The sequence below is a fragment of the Balaenoptera acutorostrata genome, chromosome 2 (assembly GCF_949987535.1).
Source record: "Balaenoptera acutorostrata chromosome 2, mBalAcu1.1, whole genome shotgun sequence".
NCBI lineage: Eukaryota > Metazoa > Chordata > Mammalia > Artiodactyla > Balaenopteridae > Balaenoptera > Balaenoptera acutorostrata.
Window position 1 is genome coordinate 110049318 of NC_080065.1, and position 25272 is coordinate 110074589.

At 35.6% G+C, this 25272-nt stretch overlaps 1 protein-coding gene across 3 annotated transcripts in view; it reads right to left on the reverse strand.

Moving 5' to 3' along the window:
- CEP120 (centrosomal protein 120) overlaps positions 1-25272 on the reverse strand; it is a 77537-nt gene that overhangs the window by 26919 nt on the left and 25346 nt on the right. For all 3 annotated transcript variants that reach the window (XM_007188484.2, XM_007188483.3, XM_007188486.2), the window contains 12 exons: positions 24230-24427; positions 22054-22281; positions 20866-21082; positions 19224-19401; positions 15954-16103; positions 15010-15192; positions 13097-13193; positions 12840-12992; positions 12196-12285; positions 8648-8740; positions 7392-7553; positions 3405-3527 (listed from right to left, as the gene is read on the reverse strand). In XM_007188484.2, coding sequence (XP_007188546.2) covers positions 3405-3527; positions 7392-7553; positions 8648-8740; positions 12196-12285; positions 12840-12992; positions 13097-13193; positions 15010-15192; positions 15954-16103; positions 19224-19401; positions 20866-21082; positions 22054-22281; positions 24230-24427 — 1872 coding nt within the window. The remainder of the gene's footprint in view (positions 1-3404; positions 3528-7391; positions 7554-8647; positions 8741-12195; positions 12286-12839; positions 12993-13096; positions 13194-15009; positions 15193-15953; positions 16104-19223; positions 19402-20865; positions 21083-22053; positions 22282-24229; positions 24428-25272) is intronic.

Genomic DNA, 25272 nt, shown 5'->3' on the forward strand with positions numbered 1-25272 from the left:
GAGAAATGAGAAGGCCAAAAATGGAGAATGAAGAGATTGTCCAGATATGTAAAGAAGCAGAATCAACAAGACTTTGCAATTAAATAGATATTGGGGTAAGAAGAGGAACCAAAAACAGCATGGCATTTGACAAGCTGCAGAAACATTTAATGAATTCAGAAACGCTAGAAGAAAGCAGTTAATACCCTTTTCAACTCAATATTTTTTAACCACTCTTATTCTTGTCTCCAAATATTTTATATGCACCCTTCTGCCTCTTGAACAGTCATATCAAGGGCTAAATTTTATATCTATGCTCCAACTATCCCCTCCTCTCTTAAAGCTTCAATTTCTCCTTGTTGTTAATTTCTTGTCCTTAATCTAAAAATATTCTCTGATTTTCCTACCTCTAAATAAGCTTTTCTCAAGAGCTTTAGGCCCTTGGGCTACATTTTTTCTTGTCTTCTGGGGTTTTTTGAAATTTACTTTTTAAAATTTTTGGCTGCATTTTGTCGTTGTTGCTGTGCGTGGGCTTTCTCTAGTTGCGGTGAGCGGGGGCTACTCTTTGTTGCGGTGCGCGGGCTTCTCACTGCGGTGGCTTCTCTTGTTGCAGAGCATGGGCTCTAGGTGTGCAGGCTTCAGTAGTTGCAGCACACAGGCTCAGTAGCTGTGGCTCACAGGCTTAGCTGCTCCTCAGCATGTGGGATCTTCCCAGACTAGGGCTCGAACCCGTGTCCCCTGCATTGGCAGGTGGATTCTTAACCACTGCACCACCAGGGAAGCCCTTTTCTTGTCTTCTTTTCAAAGCCAAACTTTCTATAACCTTCTGCAATTTGGCTTCTTAAAAATCAGTGACCTCTTAACTGCCAAACACGTGGTCTTTCCTCAACCACTCCTGACTTGCCCATCATGAGAGATTACTTTCACTTCCTCATTCTTTAAACTCCCCCTTTCCTTTTGGGCACAGCACTAGACTGTTTTTATTACTTCTCTAAATCTCATTAGCCTCCTTCCCCAACTCTTGATTGTTCTCAAAGCTGAACATCCCCCTAAGTTTTATCATCAATTAGCTTTCCTAAACACTCCTTAAGCAATTGCATATACTTGTAAGCTGTTACTTTATTCAAATGACTCTCAAATCTGTTTGTCTAGCCCTTTTCTCTTCCCACTGTATTTTCTCATTTTTTAACCACTTAGTTAACTCCTTCACTTAGATTACTGCATTAGCATCTCAAATGTAGTATGTCTAAAATCTGAATTCTCTACAACTTCCATCTCTCCAAAAAAGTTCATCGAAAATCTTCATTTCTATTAATATTAACATCCATTAAGCCAATCTTATAAATTTGAGAGTAACCTTTGACTTTTCTTACCAGATGAAATATGAATTCTTTAAGCAAACATCTAAGGTCTTCCCTCATATGGCTGAAAATTACCTTTATTTCCAGCATTCTCTTATCAGGCCCACATTTATTTAAAAACTACAGCTGACATTTGCACAATGCAGGGGTATGCATGCTAATCCTCCATGCTGTCAAAAAAATGCCTACAACTTTACAGTTGGCCCTCTGAATATGTGGTACTGCATCTGAGGAATCAACCAACCACAGGTCATGTGGTACTGTAGAATGTATTTTCTGAAAAAAATCTGTGTATAAGTGGACCCTCACAGTTCAAACTCATGTTGTTCAAGGGTAAACCATACTACTATAATGATTAGACTCTAGGTTCTAGTCAAGCAGCTATCCAAATATGCAGTAGACTTTTTAATCTTTTTTATACTTTTGTTCAGTGCTTCTTTTTGGAATAACCTCACCCACATATCTACCTATTTAAAGTTTCACCTATTCTTAGGCTCCATATACAATCTCATTCCTTCTTTATACTTAGTGTGTTGATTTCAGAAGTTGACTTTGTTTTCCCTTTGGACTCATGGCATTTAGTAAGAGAAAGTTAGATGATATCTGCTCGTTTGCCTTTTGCTATAATTATCTGGGTATGTTCCTTGTCTCCTTCTGTAACTTGTTATTTACTTGACGGTATCCTGAACGCTTTTGAATCATTCATAATGGCATTTAGCATGGTATCATAAATAGCATACATCTTTGCTGGATAATGAAAAACCAACTCTATCAATCAGCATCCTGCCAGGAATCTAGAAATCAGAAGTAATTTAATACAGGAAACTGGTTCAACAGATAAAGGAAGGAAGAGCAGAAAGGTCAAAGAGGATATGGTAAGGCAACCCAGTGATCAGCAGCAGCAAGAAGCCCCCACCTCTCCTAGGCAGGAGGGACTACAAAAAGGTACCAGGAAATAGTAGTTCTTAATACAAGCAACCCACAAACTGGGGGTGTCCAGTGGGCTAGAACCACAGTGGAGACTGCCTAAAGGAAGCTGGAGAAGGGATGCCTGGTGGGAGATGGAACCATAAAAAGATATAACTACTGCCACAGAAAAATAAGGGAAGTAGAGAGGCAAAAAGAGAGAGAAGAAAGAACTACTCTGGCATCTTCCCAACTCCTATCTACCAATCTTCTGTTAGTGTCCCCTAGTGGCTGAATCTACAGAAGAGAAAGGGCAAGGAAGCCTTCAATACAATGCTGAGTGGGAACAGACAGGCAATGGCTGCCACGACAATTAAATCCTTAAGCTTCTAAAGCTTATTTTCCTGTTTATTATTAACTCTGTTATTTTCTTAAGTATGCTATATATTTTTAATAATGCCTAAAATTTATCAAACTCTAAAATGCAAGAGCTCATATTGTCAAACTTAGATTGTCTGTTGGGTATTACACATTTTTTAATGCCTAGAACTTGAACATTCTGTCTGTGGGGAATCCCAATATAAATGAGTCAGGACCTGGCTTCCAACCACAGAAAGCAAAATAGGATGGCTATCCCTTCTTCCAAACTAAGAGTACAGACCTGTGATTTAAATGCGTGCTCCTACCTGAGACAGTGAATCTAAAGGGCAGCATTATGGAGAGAGGGTATTCACAATGGCTACTGCAAAACTGAGAGTTCAACAGCCTAACACTAGAATCAGGGGAGACAGAATCCAGGGACATGGCAGTCATGGAACCAACAGTAGCATCCCGAGTAGACTGTTTTATGACAGGATGGGCCCATGACTTGCTTCCCCCAGGTTTTTTAGCTTTCCTGACAGGTTTGTGAATTCCTTTAGTCCAAGAGTTACTCAGTTCTGTTGTCTGTAACCAAGGACTCTAGTATAGGCTCTAACTGATAAAAGCCATGAAATTCAAGTACTGACAATGTCATGTGCCTCAAATTCTCTGATATGTTCTTACTTGATATCAGAATACTACAGTTAAATGTTATTACATTGTATATGCACATATCATTTTTTATTTTATAAATTTATCATTAAGGCTAGTTAAATTGCCATAAATTGACATGGGTACCTTTTCCAAAGTGAGAAGATTTATTTCAGACTGTAGCCGAATTTCTGGTTTGCTGCTTTGCTGATCCTTGAACTGATGGAACTCTTTTTCCAAAATCTTATACTTATTTTCAGCATCATTGAGCTGTATTAAAAAAAATTATAGCCACTTTAAAACAGCAGTGCGCAAAGTTTAGTATTACAGAATTCAATAGTGTCATTTTTTTCTTACTTTAAGGCATGTTTATATTAGAAAATTTAGAAAATACATAAAGTATAATGAAGAAAATTAAGATCTCTAGTAATCTTAAAAATTCAGTAAATCAACTGATTAACAATATACAAAAACTTTTTAGGAGTATGAAATTTCTTATAAAACCAGTACCTTGAGAACATTTTTGTTAAATTTTGGATGGCAAATGGAAAAGTCAGTCTATAAAAATACTGAAAATAATTTTTAAAAATGCAACATGTAAGATTGAGCATTATAGATATACCTGATTATTGATGAAAGTTTAATTTTAAGGCAGTATTATTGTTCCTATAATTTGACACTAATTTCATAATTCCAATACTATTACAACTTATAGATTATTTGGTCCAGTCCCTTCATATTTATAGTTAAGAAAATTGAGGATCAAAGAGCTAAATTACTGAGGCAGTGCCAAAGAGCTAGTCACTAGGAGATGCATGAAGAGAATTCAGATCTTTTCATCCCCTAGAATGATGCTCTAATGAATAGTTCCTTAAATTAAAAAAAAAACAAAGTGAGAGAGACCGCCTTGACTAACCACTGTAATTTCCCTTAGAACAGTTTCAAAACTACCAAGAAAAAGAAAAAAAGATATAAAGGTATTCTTTTAAAATGTGGGATTTTTCTAATCAAATGCAAATAAGCACTGTTTAAAGATGCTTTCTGAAAACATACACCAATATGACTAGCCATCTTTAGATAACCCAATTATCTCTTTAAGACTAAGACTTAACTAAATGCGAAACACTGAGAAAACTGGTGGCAAAAATGGAACTTAAATTACCAATAATAAATTCTTGTTTTATGCTAATAATTATCAATAATTCTAATTAGGATTTATCTAGCATCTTTAGGTAATGAGTATTCCATACATGGAAATTTTCCGTATAACTGAAGTTTACCTCTTTGAACATGTAAATTTTATGTTTAAAGTTGAATAGAAACCTCTCTAAAGAATCTCTCTCACATTTTTGTTTTAAACAAAAACTAATAAACTTAGTATTTGGCTTTTTTTTTTTTTTTTTTTTTTTTTTTTAAGAATTGAAAGTAGGATCTTTTTATTTTTTTTATTATTATTTTTTTTATTTTATAGCTACTTTATTTATTTATTTATTATTTATTTTTGGCTGTGTTGGGTCTTCGGTTCGTGCGAGGGCTTTCTCTGGTTACGGCAAGCGGGGGCCACTCTTCATCGCGGTGCGGGGACCGCTCTTCATCGCGGTGCGTGGGCCTCTCACTATCGCAGCCCCTCCCGTTGCGGGGCACAGGCTCCAGACGCGCAGGCTCAGTAGTTGTGGCTCACGGGCCCAGCTGCTCCGTGGCATGTGGGATCCTCCCAGACCAGGGCTCGAACCCGTGTCCCCTGCATTAGCAGGCAGATTCTCAACCACTGCGCCACCAGGGAAGCCCTATTTGGCTTTTTTTTGACCATTCAGGACATTATCAATCTACTATTAAGAATGACTAATCAAGCTACTAGGCATACTGGGTTCTTTTTCCTTTGCTAAGTGGTCTATAAACTACACTGATTTTTTTCAGTTCTGATAACTGCCTTTACATCTTTGAATATTTATACTTTATCTTCATCACCTTGCACTGATAGTATATCTATCTGTCCCTTCTACCTGTCCAGTTAGAATTGTGTGTATAGTACATGTAACCTGGTTCAGAGTAAAGGCCTAAAAAGGTTTCTTATGTATAAAAGGGGAAATGTTTACAGTCATGGACTTAGCAATTTGGGCATCCCAGAAACTTCTGCTGCCCACCACAGTTTTTTCCCCATGTCTTAGCTTATGTTTTAGAAGTGCCCCGGGGAGTTTTTCCAAAATACCAGTTCTTTCCGCCAAGGTTCTTCCCACAATGTTGTAAGCTAATTATACCGGTCTGGGACAGGGTAGAGATGTGGATTTTTTCATGAGCTCCCCCGGTAATTCTAATACATGTTAGAAGCCTTTGTTCTAGATGGCTGAATCTCCCTGATAAGTGGTAGAAGAGAAGCATTACTGGCGAATCCCATCACAATTGCCCACTTTTACAACTTTATCTTTCATAAATTTACATGAGACCACCACAATAACAATCAAATTTATATTTATAACCACCTAAATAATATGATCTTAACTGACCCTGAACTGCTATGGAAACTATTCTTCATGCCAGGATTTACTAAAGACTTCAGAGGCATTCATCATACATATCTAATCTACACTGAAATGTTTCGAGACAGATAAGCTTCATTTTTAACAGTTTGAGCCTTCCTTTTTCCAGCAAATATTTATTAAGCCCCTATTATGTGCTGAAGACTGGCTGGGCTCCAGGCATACAGACAGAAACCAAAACAGTTTTATGGAACTAATAATCTGACACTGATCAAATTATCACACTAATGAAAATAAAAACAAACTGCTATAACATATCACAAAGAAATAGAATAAGAGAATAATACCCCAAGAAAACATATAACAAAAACTTGACCTAGACTTGGACAGCAGGGGTCAGGGAAGATTTCTCTGGGAAAGTGATGCCTCAGCTGGAAACTGAGGGATTAGTATAGTTCGCTAGGCCAAGAAAAAGCAGCACACACAAAGATCCTAAGGGTGAAGCATGCATGGTATGCCTGAGGACCTGAAGAGGACGAGTGTGGCTGGAGAGCACACAGAAAAGGTGAAAGAGTGGGAGATGAGGTGAGAGAGGTAGGCTGGGTCCAAACTATGCAAAGGCTGGTAGGGCAAGGTAATAATTCTGATCTTTATTCTATGAGCATTAAGACAACCCTGAACAGTTTTAGAGGAGGGTGTCATGATTCCAAATTTCAAAAATATCACTCAGGCTGCGACAGGAAGAACAGGTTACAGGGGTCCATTACTGACATAAAGAATACTTACAGCAAGGTCAAGTATGGATAGGAGGATCATGTTGGGTTTTAAATGCCTTTAAGACAGCCAAGTAGAGATGTCTAAAAGGCAATGAGATAAATGGGTTGAGAGTGCAAAGGAAAGGTTTGAGATATAAATGCACAAGTCTCAGAGATACAGATCGTCTCTGAAACCACAGGCACGAATAAGATTGTTTAGCACAGTGTAAGTTCGAAGCTTGGAGGAAGTCCAACATTTAATGGCTAGATAAAGGAAAATAAACCTGCAACGGACCTGAGGCATGGCCAGAAAAGTAGAGAAAAACAAGAAGAGTGGTGTTATAGAAGTTGAGAGAAGAGAATATATAAAAACAAGAACAATAGTGTTGATGCTGTCAATAAGTTTGAGTAAGATGAGAAATGAAAAACACCCACTGAACTTAGTGACTGAGCCACTGGTGGCTTCTCTGACAACTGGCTGGCTGGGGCAATGGGGATGGAAAGCTGAGGCGGATGGGTTGAGAGGTGAGAAAATGGAAAGGAGCACAGACAATTCTCTCATGAAATTTGGTTCTTAACTGAACTTGGTCCAGTGATATATGAAGAATATCTACATTTGCTCAAAGGAGATTTATTGGAAAAAAATTTTAAGATGAGAGTTAACTAAAATATAGCACAATCTCATACAAATAATTATAAGGGAAGTAAGATTATTCCAATATAGTCCTCAGCTTTCAGGAAAAGAAGATCCAACTTACTTACATTTGAATCTCAGTGTAGTAAATGTGATTAATAATCCAAATTACCGGGAATTTTTATAACTCCTTAGTGAACGATTTCTATTATTTCTAGAATGCAAATAAACTCTAAGTTTAAAGAGATGACAGGTATTTTCATCCAACCTGTTGCTGAAGTCGGTGTTTATCCTCTTCTAGTTGCTTCATCTTCAACCTTTCTAGCTCTATTTGGTGAACACAATCTTCTTTGGCCCTACGGACAGAGTCCTGGAGTTCTTGCAGGTTCCGTTCACGTTCTGATTTCAGTTCCCTTCTTTCTCTCTGAAGCTTAAAACAGGTACATCTTTAAGAGGCTGACCTATTACTAGCTGCATTATACTATTCAATATTCTATTATCCTTATATATGGTCAAATGTTCAGAATATTTTATGAAATGATTTTTATATCATTTTCATGTATTAGAGAGTTAATGTTCAAGTGTATTGAAATTGTAAATTTTCAATCATCATTTACTCCTAAAATACAAAGTATATCCCCAAATCCATATATGATGCATAAATTCAACTAAAAAGGCCCTAAATGCTTAAAACCCCTATTTGAATAAACCCATTTTATTATGTAAGCAAATATGCCCAAGTTTCTTTACGTCTTTAGAAACTTCTTATTTTTTACCTAATCACATAAAAGATAACAAAGCCTTAGTATTAGGAACAAAGCCTTAGTATTAGGAACAAATACACATTATGTTTAGGTTTAACAATCTAAATAAATTTAGAAATTGCCGAAAATGTGTAAAGATAAGGCTAGGGTGATATGCTGAGAAAATTTTAAGAAATATTTGGGTAAGGAAGGGGCATATAAATTTCACAAGGAAGAAATTCTAATAATTTGAGGTGAATTTTATAGTAATTTAAAGAAGTATTTAGGGTACAATTTAATAAGACCTAACAAAAATGCTAACTAGGCATGGTACTAACGTAAGTTTATCCTTTCTTGGGATCTAATCTTTAATAGGCAAGAAAGAGGTATACTCCCTTGTCAGTGAAATACAAAATCATGATTCTAGGTCCCTGAGCCTACGCTACATTTTCTCTTTTCTCTAGGCAGTGCTACTATCCATTCCTTCCACATAATTGCAAAGGTAACCAAAAATCTCCACCATTGCAGAAGTTAGCCAAAGCTGACTGAATAATAGTTAACCATTTCAAATAACAGTTTTCTACCTAATTCCTCACCTTCTAACATATAAAACATGCTTCACCTACATGCTTCACCTAGTTGAATAGCAGTTTTCTCCATAATGTCTGAAAGACTATTTCCATGAAATATGCTTTATACAGTACAAAGGAAAAACAAATGAATGGTATGAATTTAATATATGGATTCTGTGAAATAAAGACATGATAGATGAATACAGTACCTCTGATTCTGCAATGGCCAGCTGCTGCTCTCGCTTCTCCAAGTCAACTAGGGTTTTTTGAAGTTTTCCTTCGAGAATAGTATATTCAGCAACCTAAAATATAATAAACGTTACCTTATCTTTTCCCCAAATTCAAAAATGCATATATTATGATTTTACTGAAACAGAGGATCTGAGACTAGGAAAATCATGAATTACATATACCAATTCAAAGCAGAAATTCTTTCCACTATACTCTAAGGAAGGAAGCCAATCTAGCTTCTGCTTGGGTATCTCTAGTAATATTCAGTCTCCTGAGGAAGCCCTTCTCCCACCAGGCGGTAAGTTAGACTGCCAGTAAAATCTTGTGTTTTAGTAAAAACCTAGCTCCTTAAAAATCTGCCTTGCTCAATATTCCAGTAGTCTTCTGAAGCCCTCTTAGTCACTTATACTCTTTCTCTGGAACTAATATTGGTGATAGGCCAGGTATCACCAATCAGTTTCAAGTCAGTCCTCCTATTGTTGAGATCTAGTCCTTTATTACAGTTTAAATAACTGAGTTCTTAATTGCTTCTGCAGCTACAGTTGCTGCTTGGGACCTTAGCCTAGTACCCCAATTTGTACAAGCCTAAAGTCCTGCTCTGCTCTGTCTTTAAGGATGTGAGTGAGTCCCATTAAGGATAAGAGGTCTACCTGCTTGGCCTGGTATAGGATCCTCTCTCATGGTTTTCTATCTTTTAGTTCAGACTGATCCTATTTACTAGGACTTTCTGAACCAAATTTTCTGTCCTCCTCACCAACGAGTCTCCAGGTCCCAAGCTCCAACCTGATTTTCTCTTTACAAGCCTGGGTTTGATGCTCCTTAGAAGCCCACCCTTTAATCCTGTTTCTATCCCTTGGGAAGAAAAAAAAAAAAGTATCTTCACATATTTGACTCCAGTGATAGCCATCATACATCCTCCTAGTCTTTTTTTCTCCAAACACAAGCGTCAACTATTATTCACGTGTTATTGTTTCCACATCCTCTAATATCTTGGATTTAATCTGGAGTCTACATTCTAAACTAAGTCCTTTCAAAAATATGGTACCCAGATGTGATCTCACTAGTTCAGAGACTAAAGAATGTGCACTGCCAAAGACAGGTCAGCAAATGTCTCCTAATTTTAACTCCATCTAAAATTGCATTTGCTATCTGAGGATAGTCATCCTGTTCGTTATGTCAAAGAAAATCCCCAAGGTCTTTGTTTTTAAACTTGGAATAACTATACCCATTGTCCAAGTGAATGTTTCACTCTGACTACAGAATTTGACATTTGTCTTTATTAAACTTTATTTTGATGATTTAGCCCAATATACCAACCAAGCAAGATGGTTTATTTATTTAACTCTACCACTGATTTTTGGTTCATCTTTAAATTCTTAACCAAATCACTAATATAAGTGTGTCAAATTCTGAGTGCCACATGTAAAAAAGCCTTATAGAAAGACAGGTAAACAGGATGGGGAGGAAGTATTCAAACCATATGTTCGTCCTCTGGCAACCCAAACATCTTATCTACGTACCATCACAGATACGAAGAACTCCCAAATTTATATTGCAAAGTCAAACCCCCCCTCCAGAGTTGCAGACCTGTAAATCCAAATACCTGCTGAACATGCCAATAGTCCCCATACATCTCAAAACTGTATAAAACCTGAAATCATTCATTATCCTTTTAATTTAAACAAATATTTATTGTATACGTAGCAGATGCTGGTCAAAACAAAGTCATGTGGAATCTATACTCTGAGGGAAGACAAACTATAAACAAAGAAGTGGATATTTAATAGTAGGTAAATGCTATGAAGAAAATAAAGCAGAATGAGGGGACAGTTAGTGCCTGGGGGCAGGGGAAGAGAGCAGTATTTTGGATACAGTGGTCAGAGAAGGCCTCGCTCACATTACTCTGAGCAGAAACCAGAAAGTATCTCTGAAAGAAAAGCAGTCTACAGATCCTGAGGAGAGAGGTGGCTTAGCATGTTTGAGGAAATACACAGAGGCCAAGATAGTTAGAATAGACTGTGTGAACAGAAGGCTGACAGAAGATGAGGTCACAGAGGAAGCGAGGGGACACATCACAAAAGGCCTTGTAGGTCCTGGTAAGAACTTTGAGTTTTATTCTAAATGTGATGAGGAGTATGATATGTTTTAAGGAGGAGGAGTACATAATCTGACTTCCTCTACTCTTGGCTGATATCGCAAGCTACAGGGGTCAGTAATGGAGGACAGGATACCAAGTTAAGAAGTAAATGCAGAGACTCCGCAGTCCCAATGTAGGGGACACAGGTTCGATCCCTGGTGGGGAAGATCCCACATGCCGGACAGTGCGGCTAAAAATAATAATAATAATAAAAATAAATAAATAAAATAAAAATAAAGAAGTAAACGTAGTTATCTAGGAAAGAGATTGTGATTGCTTAAACTAGTAAAATAGTATGAGAACTTTACAACAGCGTTTGTCCATTTCCTCACTTCCATACTTTGTTATTTTCATCATATATTTTGCTTTTACATATAAGCATCAACACTGAAAAACCCATCAGTCACAATAAAAAATGGCTCAAAGATTTAAAAGCTAAATGTGCTATATCATCTGAAGGTTTACTGTGATAAGTTAAAGATGCATACTGTAAGCGATACAGCAATCACTAAAAAAAAAAAAAGATATTGCTAATAAGGCAACTGTAGAAATAAAATGGAATCATAAAAAGAAAAAAGAAAAATTCAATGAATGCAAAAGAAAGCAGGAAAAGAGAGAAAACAAAGAATGTATGGGACAAATTGAAAACCAAGAGCAAGATAGTAGACTTAAACCCAAGCACGTCAATAATTAAATATAAATGGCTGAAAGTCAGAGACCTGAAAAAACTTTAAAGAATTTTCTAGTCCATACCCTGTCCTGTCTCTTGATCTAGTGTAGCAAACTATCCTGCCACTGTCTTCTCCCATTTATTGACATTTCATTAACCACTAATATGAGAGTATTTTTACAGACTTGAATTTGGAATATTTGAGACAAGTCTAATTTTCAGGGTTGTTTTACTCAATAACTTGAGTATAAATAGATAAATATTAAATTTTGGCTTTCTGGAATAAGATCAGATGGTCTCACGTTATCATTTTAAAAGATGTGATTTATAACATTTCATGATTCAATCTTTTAAAACAGCTTAAGAGTTTTTGGTCCTTTTTATTAACTAATAGATTTCAATGTAATATTTATATATACTTAAATGTTCTATTTTCTTTTTAAATACAGAGATAGGCTTTTTCTCTAAAGTATTCACTTTCTATATTTATTCACTTTTTGAACAGGTAACACATTTGCAGGGTTCAAAATCTAAGGAGTACAAAACAACTTACAGTGAAAACCCTTCTTCCTATCCCTGACCCATTCATTCACTTTATCCAGGCCAATATATAACCACTATAATTAGTTATTCCTTCCAGAGATTTTCTTTAATGTATATAGAAGATACTATTATTAATATTCTTTCTTTCCTCCTTCAATTTTTATAAAAGTCATTACCTTTTTCTTTACTAGTGATTCCCTTTCTCGGTCCCTTTTCTTCCATTCCTCTGCAAGAGCTTGCATATGAGCCAGTTCTTTCTGCTTTAGCTGCCAAAGGAAGAAAAATAAAGTAAAAAAGAGAAACCCTAAATATTTCAAATAAATAAACCAGCTGTTTTCAGTTAAATAATTAATACTGATCACTGATATATTTCTTTCAGACATTCCATTTTATTTAAAACAAAACAGAGGACGCCTGAGGTGAGTAATACCCATATAATTCAGGACAGTATAAAGTTAATAGCTGTTTTCTACCGCTCTTGTTGAACAACTGATGATTCTGGCTTCCAGGAGGGTATGCTAAATGAGATCTTGAAATTAAAAGAAACCTTCAAGTCCTTAACCTCTGAATTCTAACCTTCAGTGCTAATTTTGCCCACAAATCATGGAGAAAGTTTAGGAGAATCCTTTCTGGGTGGCTTCTGTGAAGCTGTCACGTTTTGAGTATTTTTTAATTCTTCGTTTTTTTAAAGAGTAAGGCATTCTTGAATTCAAAGGGACTAGACAGAGTACCCATGGAAAAGAGAGAAAAGCCTACTATGGAGAAGGGAAAATATACTAAATAGACAAAAAAACTTTTTAAGTAACATTTAAAAAGTAACCTGATTTTCAAAAATGTCTTCCTGCATCTCTTTCCACATTTCTAGCTCAAGTGCTGCTTTGTATTCTAAGGTTTCACGAGGCTCTGTCTGGATTTCTGAAGGACAAGGTGCTGGAGGAACAGAAGATGGCTTTTGTTGTACAGCAGATAAACCCTAAGATATGAATGAAAGAAGCATACTGAAACAAACACACTCACGCATATATACACATTAGGTCTGTTTTAAAGAATAATTTCGTAAGATTCAATGACATATACCTGAGATGAATCAGACACAAAAATCTCACGCATTTTCACTAGTCCGTAATCTTCTAAAGTCACTGTGTAAGAAAGATCTACTATCCTGTTATTTGACCTACAAATGAAATCAGAAATATTTTAAAACTCATGGAAACACTTTCATATTATTTCCTTTTACTTCCCCAATGCTAGAGCACTGAGTAGACAGCATGTCTTGCACCTGACACTTGCTGCTCAAAGTGCAGCAGCTTCTGCAGACTTCAAGACCTTCTATATATGTGATATTATTTGATCACAAACACAGTATTAAGTACATACCTACATTCACTACAAAATGACCTATAACAGTTACAGATTCGAAAAAACTGAACAGTATAAAAGAGAAATTTTAAATCTCACTGCCCACAGATAATCACTGCTAAAATTTCATTTCCTTCCTCTTTTTTAGCTATGTAGATACACATGTACTCATGCACATTAAAATCATACAGTTTTGTCCTTTTTTTCCCCATTTATCCTCCTGCATTTTCCTCCTGTGTAATGACAAACATTAATTAAAAAATATAATTTTCAATGCCTGTAAAACACACTAATGAATTTATGTAGTAAAATTTTAAAAACTTAACAATTCCCCTACTCAATTATATATAGATTATTCTGGACTCTTTTTCTACTTTTCCTGGAATGAACACCCTTGTTCATAAATCTTTTACTGGATATGAGCACTGCTTCAGGATTAAATCCTAGAAGTGGGATAATTGTTATTTTAACGAATACCTTTCTGTATCACAGAACCTGAATGCAGCATTTACCATTAAATAAAAGGACAAAATGTTAGAGGAAAATAAAATTCTGGCAACAAAAAAATGTGGCTTTGTTTAAATCAAACAAAACTTTAATGAATGGATCCCACACGATTAGAACTCTTAATCAACTTTTACATTTTCTTCTTCTAATCTCAGATTTCAGAAGAAATGAATAAAATAAAATGAAGCGCTATCATCTCTCAAGTTTTCACTTAGGTAAATCTCTTAAAACGTCTGTCTACAGAGCAGGACAATAAAAGTTATTCAAAGCAATCAGCATTAAAATAACTTCCAACAAGTAATGATTATTTTCATTATATTCTACTTACAATAAGAGAAAAGAATGCTGATTTTTAAAAGAATTTTCAGTTAACCAGAGTAACTGATTCTCTAAAAACCTGTTCCCAGATCTCCAAGTGAATAAAGGTTTACTAAACCCTTCACTCTCTGGAAGTGGCATGGATGAGGAAAAGTAAGGGAAGAAATTCCAATAATACTTCTACATCTCAGCTTTTTACTGGGCCTGATTTTCTTCTACATTCCTTTAAAAATAAAGGCATGTGATATGTAAGGTTAAAGTCAATTTAAATTTCTATTGTTAAATATAAAAAGATAACATATTTGTTGAATGATTTTGTGTAAAATATGTGAACTCAAGTTTTTCACCGTGGCAGTGGATTTCAGGGCACAAAAAGAATATTCTTTTTTTAAAGTGTCGAACATTTGCAACATTCTCCAACTATATTTGAGGCAAAAGTTTAAATATTTTTCAAGTAGAAAAATTCAAAATAATGTAAAAATACATTATAAATTTGACCCTGAGTTACTAAGCTAAAGAAACAAAAAACAAACTGATCCTGAACTTAAAATTATCAGTCTAAAGAGAGGAGAGAGAAATACTTACTCAACACTCTAAATATTACAGTATTACGGTAGCACAGATTCACTCTGTGAGGATATAGTAGGTATCAGAAAGCTAAAGAGCAAACTAGGATATAACCCCCATAGGTCAAAGAAAAAAGATCTCAGAAAAAAAAAAAATGACATGAAAGGATAAGGTTGTAGCTAGCTAAACAGAATAAAAAGTAAAGCTAATAAGACCAGCTCTAGGAAATGCATTATTACCCTTGTGCTGCTATAATAGGCACGCTTTCACTGAAAGTTTGTCGCCAACACTGTTCACCATTAGAACCTAAAAAGCGAGTTTTTTCTGAAGACAAGATGTTAGAAAGTTGGATTCTGGCAATTCCCAGAAGTAAATCTTTACTCATTTTATCCTTGTGCCATAATTCAACCAGCAATGGAATCCTAAAAGGAAAAGAGAAACATACGTTCATACCTATCAACTCTGAACTAAGGCTTTTCTGGACTAAAATTTTTGAATTCCTTTAATGTAGCCAAAGATGTTTTTGCTACCTGGAATGTAAAGGCTCAATTCCACAGGTAACAAATAGAAAATACTATTACATTTTTTTACACCTCTTCCTGTGCAATAAAGAAAACCCTTCCGAACACTACTATTCCCACAAATGGTTACATAACGTTTAGTTACTCTTCATTCTTTCTTTTAAAATTCTTTTCAAATTGTGATACTCTGAGAAAGTACAAAGACATTTCACAGATCTCATTTTTCGTCACAAATCCATTTCAGATAGCTGGATCAACATTTCCATTTTATACAGATGAAAAAACAGAAAAAGCAAATAATGCATTACAGTCATTAAGTGAATCAATAATAAAAACTAAACAGTTTATTTATCGTCCCATATTATATTAGGAAAAAGCAAAATTACTTTTCAAAGTTCCTTCATTATTCATATATTGTTTTAAGAAAGTTCTAATATCCCAACTCAGGCAAACAAGATATGAAAATCTGAAAAGAGCCTTCGTAACCACATAAAACTTTATAGTGGAACCACAAGTGTCACAGATTTTAAATTTGTTTCTAGATTTGCAAATGCATAAGCAGCTATGGATGTAAAAATATAGAAATTCCTCTTGTTAATATGATACAAATTTTCAAGAGTTGATTTGAGAAAATAATATCATACACACCATGTATACATTACCTTAGGAAGGTATCCTGCAGCTGATGAGGCATAGTTGCAAAATCAAATGCACAGTAAGATTGGGGAAGAAAAACTTCCATGTTCTTCCGAACTTCTATAGGAGGATTAGTCATAATAGGAGCTGCACTTCCGAAGAAAGGATATGAGTACCTAGAATTTAAGAAAAACAAAATCCTATAGTTTACAAATGGGATTTATAGTCTGTTAAAAAAAAAAAAAGTGTAATATGAATAGTAAATAAAAAATTTTTCATAGATAAATAAATGGTACAAATACATTATGGTTTTACTCCTATCACCAACTTTAAAATTATACAAATATTTTCAGTGTTGATATAAAAATCACAGAAATTATAGAGAAAATGCATTATTTGCACAGCACTGGTTTCCAAAGTTCCTTTATAAGTAATCTTCCAATGATCGTCTGGGGAAGGAGGAGTATACACTGGTATTTTGAAGGCAATACACCAAATAAGAAAGAGACAGTCACTTCAAATAAGACAAAGATTCAGAAGTGAAAATGACTCCACTAAACAAAGACAGAGCTGCCATCTGTTAAGAGCTCCCTGAGGTATATAAATGTAGCAAATTAACATGTTGTACACATTACATTCATACAATGTTATATGTCAAAAATATTTTTATAAAAAAATAAATACTAAAACTTAAATGTGGGGGAAAAAAAAAGAGTTCCTGAGGGCACGAGTCTTATCTTTTTCATCTTTGCGCTCCCAGAACAGTTTCCGTCATATAGTAAACTGTCAAGAAATGCTTGCTAAATTTAATTTCTAAACCTTTTTTTCTTTATATACTAATATCCTGATTTTTTATGGGCTAAAAAAACCCTTAGTCAACTCCCAAAAGGATGCATTCATAGTATTTTGTCTCTGAACTGAGAATCAAGCATGAAAGCAACTCAAATATACTACAGATGAATCAAATCAAAGAGTGACACAACACTGTTTCTTTCTTTCATCATAAAAGTCACACCAGATTAAATAGAAGAACGTCTGACTATTGCTGAACTTATTTTGTACGTAAAGCCAAATATAGAGATATTGTAATGCTCACTTAAACTTCATTTTATAATTTGTTATTCATTAATAAAACTAGACTTTAAACTCTACTAGTAGAAATTGCTTTTCCTACAAGAAGAATCCTGCTCATACACTCAATTCCTACACAATTACATAAACTGAATTTAGGTCATCTCAGAGAGCTCATCCCCTAGAAATTTAACCCCCTACTACAGATGTAGTGATTTAAAAGAAAAAAAAAAGCAAACACATTAAACTTTTTCTAATATCAGTTATCTCACAAATTCCATTAGACAACTGTACACTACAATTTCATATCAACACAGAGCATGATAACATAAAATCTATCAAACATAAAATGCCCAGCATTAAAAAAAAAAAAAAAAGCCTTAAAATGAATCAAAGACAGAAGCAGTAGTCCTCACATGATTTCTATAGAGTATTAAGTGGATCATACCTCTTTCCTCGGGGTAGTATATTCTTTCCCTTTTCTTTGTCAAGTGAATTAGTAGCCTCCCTCATGTACTGACATATTTCTGACTCTGTCTTCTTCACTAGATTGAGCTCTTTGTTTATATGCCCCATGCCCTAATACCAGACAAACTGTTGGCATAATGTAGGCACTTAATGATTAAACAAATGGCCCTATGGCAAGCAGGAAACACAAAAACTAATATGTGCTTTCTAACTGGGCTTGTTCAAGGCTCCTCCCTCACAGCATCCAATCTCAGATCATCCCTGTGCTTCTGGCCAACATCATCTCTAAGTGTCCTAAGATCAGTTTCTCCAGTAACAGCAGGAGAGAAAAAGGGACGCTTCTATGTTATATAAACCCTGTGAGAAAAGCTATGTCTATAGCAGAAAACTTTTTCCTGGCTTTCAATTTTTAAAAAAACAACATTTTAGTCATGATTCTCAGCCTCTAACATGAGGTAAAATGCAGAACTTAAGCTGTGAGGACAGACTTCCATTCTATGACTTCACCGTGTGAACTCAAGTGCTGGGTCCCTTTGGTCTGTCCGTTATTCACACCAAAGCTCAGAGGACTTTGGAAACAACTTGATAAGGAATCAAACAACTGAAAAATTAGATACAAGTAGGAGTTGATTTATGCATTTGAAAGGCAGACATGCCTCAAATAACAGCAGGAACCAATGAGAAGTTGCTGACATTCCTGGGAATGGCAATCCAAGATGATGGAAAGATTTTCTGATTTTCTCATTTTAATCACATAAAGACCAAAAATTTTATTACAAATGCTAATGCTTGTTCCAAGGTAATTTATGAGGACCTAAAGACTCCAAACTAAAACACATAATTATATTACATTTAATATATATATTAGCCACAAAGTCTATGGAAATGTAATATTATTAAAAACAAGCCATTATGGGGACTTCCCTGGTCCCGGACTTCCCACCTGCCAATGCATGGGACACGGGTTCGATCCCTGGTCCGGGAAGATGCCACATGCCGCAGAGCAACTAAGCCCGTGTGCCACAACTACTGAGCCTGTGCGAGAGCCCGCGAGCCACAACTACCGGACCCCACATGCCACAACTACTGAAGCCCGCACACCTAGAGCCTGTGCTCCACAACAAGAGAAGCCACCACAATGAGAAGCCCATGCACCGCAACAAAGAGTAGCCCCTGATCGCCACAACTAGAGAAAGCCCAAGCTCAGCAACGAAGACCCAACGCAGCCAAAAATAAATTTAAAAAAACAAACAAACAAGCCATTATGTAAAAGCCATTTAACTGACTGAAATATATATTTCAATTCTCTAAATTGAACAGTGTGGACACATTCCACTTCCAGTTCATTAGGTATGGTCTTTAGATTCATAGGTATAAAAGGTAGGTATTAAGACTCTAACCTCCCATTATAACACAGTTTTATAGAAAAATCAGATACTGTACTCCCATTATTTTGACCTATGGCACCTTTTCTGGAAACGATACATTTTAAGTTCAAGAGTCACTATATTTTAAAAAGGAACATTAACAAATTATTATCAATACCTACAATTATTAGCAAGACTGTTACCTCTCATACTACCAATGCCACCTTTGATTAAGTTCAAAGTCATTAGGACATAATAGCCTTACACCCTTTTAGTCCACTGATTTAACAAATGTCATAACTTCTTTGGTGACATTTCTCCCCTGCAAACCCCAAACAGAGGAAAGGCATTTCTCCTCAGAAAATATATTGAAACAAAATCAAATCATACCTTAATATACAGTTGACTGGAAAACCAACTTCCAAATCACGGATACTCCTTAAGTCTATTGAAAAGCAAAAATGATGTGATGTTGCAGGAACAGCAATTTTCTGTCCTGAAGCTGTTCCTGAAGCAATGGATGTAGTCACTGGCTGGGCCAGTAAAGCAGGTTCAGAAGAATTGACAGCTAAAATGAACATAAAAATTAAAAAAAAAAAATTCCATTTGCTAACAATTTCTCTTAAGTTATTCAGATAATTTAAAGATATCATCTAATTTACCTTCAAGCAAAGACTTGACTATCTGATTTTATAAACATATGAATTGAGGCATAAACTTCTTAAAGTGACTTGTCCAATATTATGTAGGCTTTAATTCCCATTATAGAACTGTGCAAAAAAAAGAGCTTACTCTCACTCTCAACATATATTGCAAAACATAAAAGCATACAGTACCGATGCAGTAATGTATGATAGCAGCCTGGCAGGCACTGATATTTCTAAGAGACAGGTGAATATAGCTTAGTATTTGAAGGGTTGTATTTGAGACTTAACTGCAGATATAATTACATCACTTTTTAAAAAGTAGTTTGGTTAGGGTTTAAAAAGTAGTTTGTTAGACTATGTCTAACAAAAAGCTAAAACTTGACAGAGAAAGACAAATATCATATGATATTGCTTATATGTGGAATCTAAAAAAATGGTACAAATGAACTTATTTACAAAACAGAAATAGAGTCACAGATGTAGAAAACAAACTTACAGTCACCAAGGGGGAAAGGGGAGGGGAAGGGATAAACTGGGAGATTGGGATTGAAATAGACACACTACTATATATAAAATAGATAACTAATAAGGACCTACTGTATAGCACAGGGAACTCTACTCAATACTCTGTAATGGCCTGTATGGGAAAAGAATCTAAAAAAGAGTGGATATATGTATATGTATAACTGATTCACTTTGCTGTACACCTGAAACTAACATAACTTTGTAAATCAACTATATTCCAACAAAAATTAAAAACAAACAAAAAAACTAAAACTTGAAAAGACAGAGGTATCTAGTCCAATCCTATTATACACCAGAGATGTTTAATGAATGGCCCAAGTCCTATAGCTACTCAGTGACAGACCTATAACTTGCACCCAAACTTCTAACTCCTAATCCACCACTGCTCTTACAACTTGTACTACTAAATTTAATTGTAGATTCTTACGTAACAGATGGAAAAATTTTATAAGACCAGATAAATATGCATTCTCAGACTGTCTTGACCTTAGGATCAAAAATGATTATTTTAAGTTTACTGTAAGAGGCAGTTAGTATCTCTTTTCTCTAAAATTCCAGTGAAACTGAGATACTGAAAAGTTTGCTAACAATCTATTAGAAAGAACTATATTCTTTAATTTCTTTTGAAGAAGCTACTATTTCTAGTATGAAAATAAATGAAAAATTCTCTTACCTTTTAGCAAATTCTACTATGAAGTTAAGTAAATTTCAATTACTTTCATCTGATTCTTTTTTTTTTACATTGGCTCTTTAAAAAACTCACAATTTTTACTTAGCACCCATGAAAACTCGCACAGTCATTTATTAGATGGCTGGAAAATCTATACCTAAAAGATAGATCTGTGAAAAGAATACCTTACCCTTTGGATTGGGTTTTGTGTCCTTATCATACTGTAAGCTTTCCACTTCACTTTCTGTTGCGTCGTCTCTTGTTGGAGGTGACTGACTGTGAGGTGGAACAGGGGACACGCGTGGAGACTTGGGCCCAGTGTGTGTCTTCTCCTTTGTGGGGGTGAAAACTGTCTTCTTTGAATGGTGTGGCTCATGTTCATTCTGGGTCTTTAATTCAATTAAAGACTAAAAACAATTTTTAAATAAAGTATAATTTGCAAAGAACTTTCCTTCATAATTATGCAAAAATCGTGATGTTGTTTTTAAAAAATATTAGCTTCCTTTCCCAGTTTGGATATTCCTAGTCTATTTCTCTTCATAATTTGCAAATTTTCTTATAGCATCTAGGACCAGAAAAAGGAAGATGAACAGGAAGGAAATACGATATCCAGAGCTCCACATCAAAATGCATCCTAATGCATAAGAAGGGATATTCAATAAAAGAAGTCAGGCATAGGTGTCCTTGGGAATGGTTATTCCTACCAAAGCAATACAAAGGAGGTCTGTATTACTAAAAAACAAACAAAAAACCAAAAACCCAGAAGTCTAGTATGATTTTCTTCCTTTGCTCCACTATCCTCTAAAAATACATGCATATATGTCTTTTTAAACTCTCACTTCAGTTCACAGCCTACATAAAAATCAGTTCTTTAAAAGAACATGACACTAAAGTTGATTCTGGGGCTATATATAATCAAAAAACATATATATTCAAATAAATGTCTCTATTGCCTAGAGACAGTATGAGGACTATAAAACACTGAGCCAAAAACCTTATCTTAGCTAAGGCTGAGTCAACCAAAAAGGATCCATTAACGCAGATTACCAGAAACCGGGTCTAAAAATATTCTCTTCTACCGTAGTCCCTCTTCTGCCACAGTCACTGACTATGAGCTGGGGGCGTGGGGAATGGTTTTCACTACATGAAAAGACTGGACTGAAGGGCTCTGGACAGTGTCACCTATGAAATGCGCCAGAAGCCACCGCACTTCTCAGAAGGGTCTTTTTGGAGAGGAGGTTATCATATAATGAAGGCCACTACCTAAGAGTAATAAATACTTTCTTATGTGGGGTAATGCTTCTGAAGCTCAACTTTTGTGACTAATCATGAACTACATCGAAGAAGCTGGAGGAGGGGAAGGAGGGTCACTACTTGCCTGGGCATCTATGCCTTCTCTCTGCAGAGCCACAGACACTCCCACAGTGGGGGCCAAATCCACAGGAACAGGTGCAAGCTTTTGTTTGGCTCGGTTTGGAGGGTCAAGAGTAAAAGCACCTTCAACTGTGACTGGGCGATGGTTGATTTCTGTACTACCCTTTTTCAGTAGTCCGGTTAAGGGTATTTCTGTACTTCCAAGTGACTGGTCTCCACAGCAGAGGTGGATCTAATATGACAGGGAAAATCAAAATCAGGCTTTATATTTTCTCCTTTATTCTAAACACACAAACTTAAAAAGTTATAAAATGATCCATAGAAGGAAAGCAGAATGCAGATTATCTTACTGACCTGCAGTGACTAAGATACTCACACATGATTGTTAAAACCGTTGCTAAAGCACGAAATTTACCCAGAACTCAATAATAAAGTTATTAATTCTTTTCATTTTTCCTTTCACTACTGTACACTCCTATGTTATCACATTCTCTTTTCTGTCTCTTTGGTGAGCTATGGTTACTTTAATATTTTACTATGCTACCTTACATATGCAAATTATATCATGAATATATGAATTTAAACGGAAAACAAACACATCAAGCATCTTTTCTATTTCCATTATAACATTAAACACAGTTCTTAAAAAATAAGTGAGTGGGGGCTTCCCTGGTGGCGCAGTGGTTGAGAATCTGCCTGCCAATGCAGGGGACGCAGGTTCGAGCCCTGGTCTGGGAAGATCCCACATGCCGCAGAGCGGCTGGGCCTGTGAGCCACAATTGCTGAGCCTGCGCGTCTGGAGCCTGTGCTCCGCAACAAGAGAGGCCACGACGGTGAGAGGCCCGCGCACCGCGATGAAGAGTGGACCCCGCTTGCCACAACTGGGGAGAGCCCTCGCACAGAAATGAAGACCCAACACAGCAATCAATCAATCAATCAATCAATCAATAAAGAGTGGGTCCAGCCCTATTTGGAAATTAAAGAACCTTAAATAATTCTGTTTTATTCACCCATAAAACACCATGAATGTTTCTTTCTCTTTTTTCTTGTTTTTCAAACTTTATATATAAAACAGAGTGCTTAATAGTGAAAGGTAAAAGAGAATACCTCTGGGGTGGTGGAATGTACCGTTAATCACTGCTAATCAAAACTTCAACATTACCACCTTTTGCAACTACCAAAAAAAAAAAGAAAGGCTACTCCAGATATGTGTCACATAACTATTCTTTTCCCTTACTACATTGAAGCCACAGCAAACCTAATATTCATATGAACAATATGCAGTCATTACATAAAAATACTTTTAATTCTACTATCAGCAATGACCTATAACAGTCCTAATGTTATTAGGTGTGATATTTTTAATGGGCTGGAGAGAAAGGATTTTTATGACTTAAATGTCCATGAGAATCAAACTAATAAATAAGTCAATAGTTTTGGTAAGGAATTTTATAAGATAAAATTCAAAGTGCTTTTTTCCTGCATTTCATCATTTTATATAACCTTCAACTTTCTAAATACCTTGGATTTAGCAGAACCACCTCTAAAATTTAGTTCCACTAAAATTTCTTAATGCCTCTTTTCACTATCCACTCAAAACGCAAGCAAAGTCTAATGAATGATCACTTTACTATAAAAAAATGACTACCCCACCCTACTTCACCACCCATTTCAGGCTGATTAAAATTAATCATAACAAACAGAAAAGTAATTTTGGACTAGATAAGGTTCACTTTTAAATAAAGTCCAATTTAAAATTGGTTTACAAAACTACCAAATTCAAGAACAGGTTTTAGAAAGTTGTTTTATCTCTTTGATTTTGATAGCAATAAGGTGTATAAATTCTGAAATCTAGAGTGTGATCTGTGTGGTGACAGCTAATCTCCACTAACAATAATAAAACCTGCCTGGTGCCCGCAGCTTTAAGCTCCAGGTACAACTTTTTATTATAAATGACCGATAACTGATCTACCTCTTTCCACAGTAACAAAGTAAGGCGGTATATCTCCTAAAATTCTGAAATAACTGTCATGCTGTGACTGTACAAGTCAGGATAATTCCTAAAAAATTAAAAGATGTGGCAGAAAGATGATATCCACTTCAGAAATAAGACAGAGTTTGGGTACCTCTTTAATGCTTAAAAAGTCATCTCATAAGAAACAATTTTCTGCTATACCTACCTGTAGTTTAGACTGAAGAGCCAGGTAAACACGAAGAATTTCTATACTGCTACGTATTCGAACAGATGCTCTCTCTGGCTCAAAGTCTGGGTTGATCAAATCACTGAAGGGTTCATTTGTAACATCATTTCCCAGTAAAGAATAGTAAAAGAAAAACTGAGGCCGTCTTTCTGGAAGTTTCATGGTACATGGAATTAACTAAATAGTTAAGAAAAAAAAAGGATTATTACTTTATAAACCACTAAACATCCTTAAAGATGTCTGAGAAACTCCAAAAATATTTGCTAAAATGATTTATTTCAAGCCTTAAATTAATAACTCAAAATTTCTAAATCTCTGCCAAATTACTACCAAATCACTAGTTTAATTTTTAAAGGTTTATCTTACACAAGCACAAAGAGACTAAAATATTTTTATACATTAATGTTGTTTTAAAGCTTATGTTTCATTCAACTACCCGATGAAAACTCCATAAAAGTTCTTTTAGAAGAAAGTGGTCAAATATTTTACACTGAGCTTTCCTTATTTCCACATATCCTTACTCCACCATCCTCTCCGTAAATGAGAGAAGGTTTTTAAAAAACCTTAATCCAAGCTATTTACTATAACTTCTTTTGATGGGAAAAAAAAAAGCTTTGTAGCTACTCTTACAAAACTTGGAGACCTATAAATTAAGTTACAAAAGGCTGTCTTCCGCCCACTGTAAGGAGCTGCTGCAGGGGGAAGATGGAGCCCTTCACAAATGAAATGTTTACTGGGGGTGGAACAAGATGGCGGAGTAGGACATGAGCTCACCTCTTCTCAAGAAAACACCCAAAATCACAACTAACTGCTGGGCAACCATCGACAAAAAAAAAGATGGAACCTACCAAAAAAGATATCCTACATCCAAAGACAAACAAGAAGCCACAAGGAGATGGTAGGAGGGGAACAATCACGATAAAATCAAATCCCATACCTGCTGGGTGGGCAACCCACAAACTGCAAAATAATTATATCTCAGAGGTTCTCCCACTGGAGTGAAAGTTTTGAGCCCCATATCA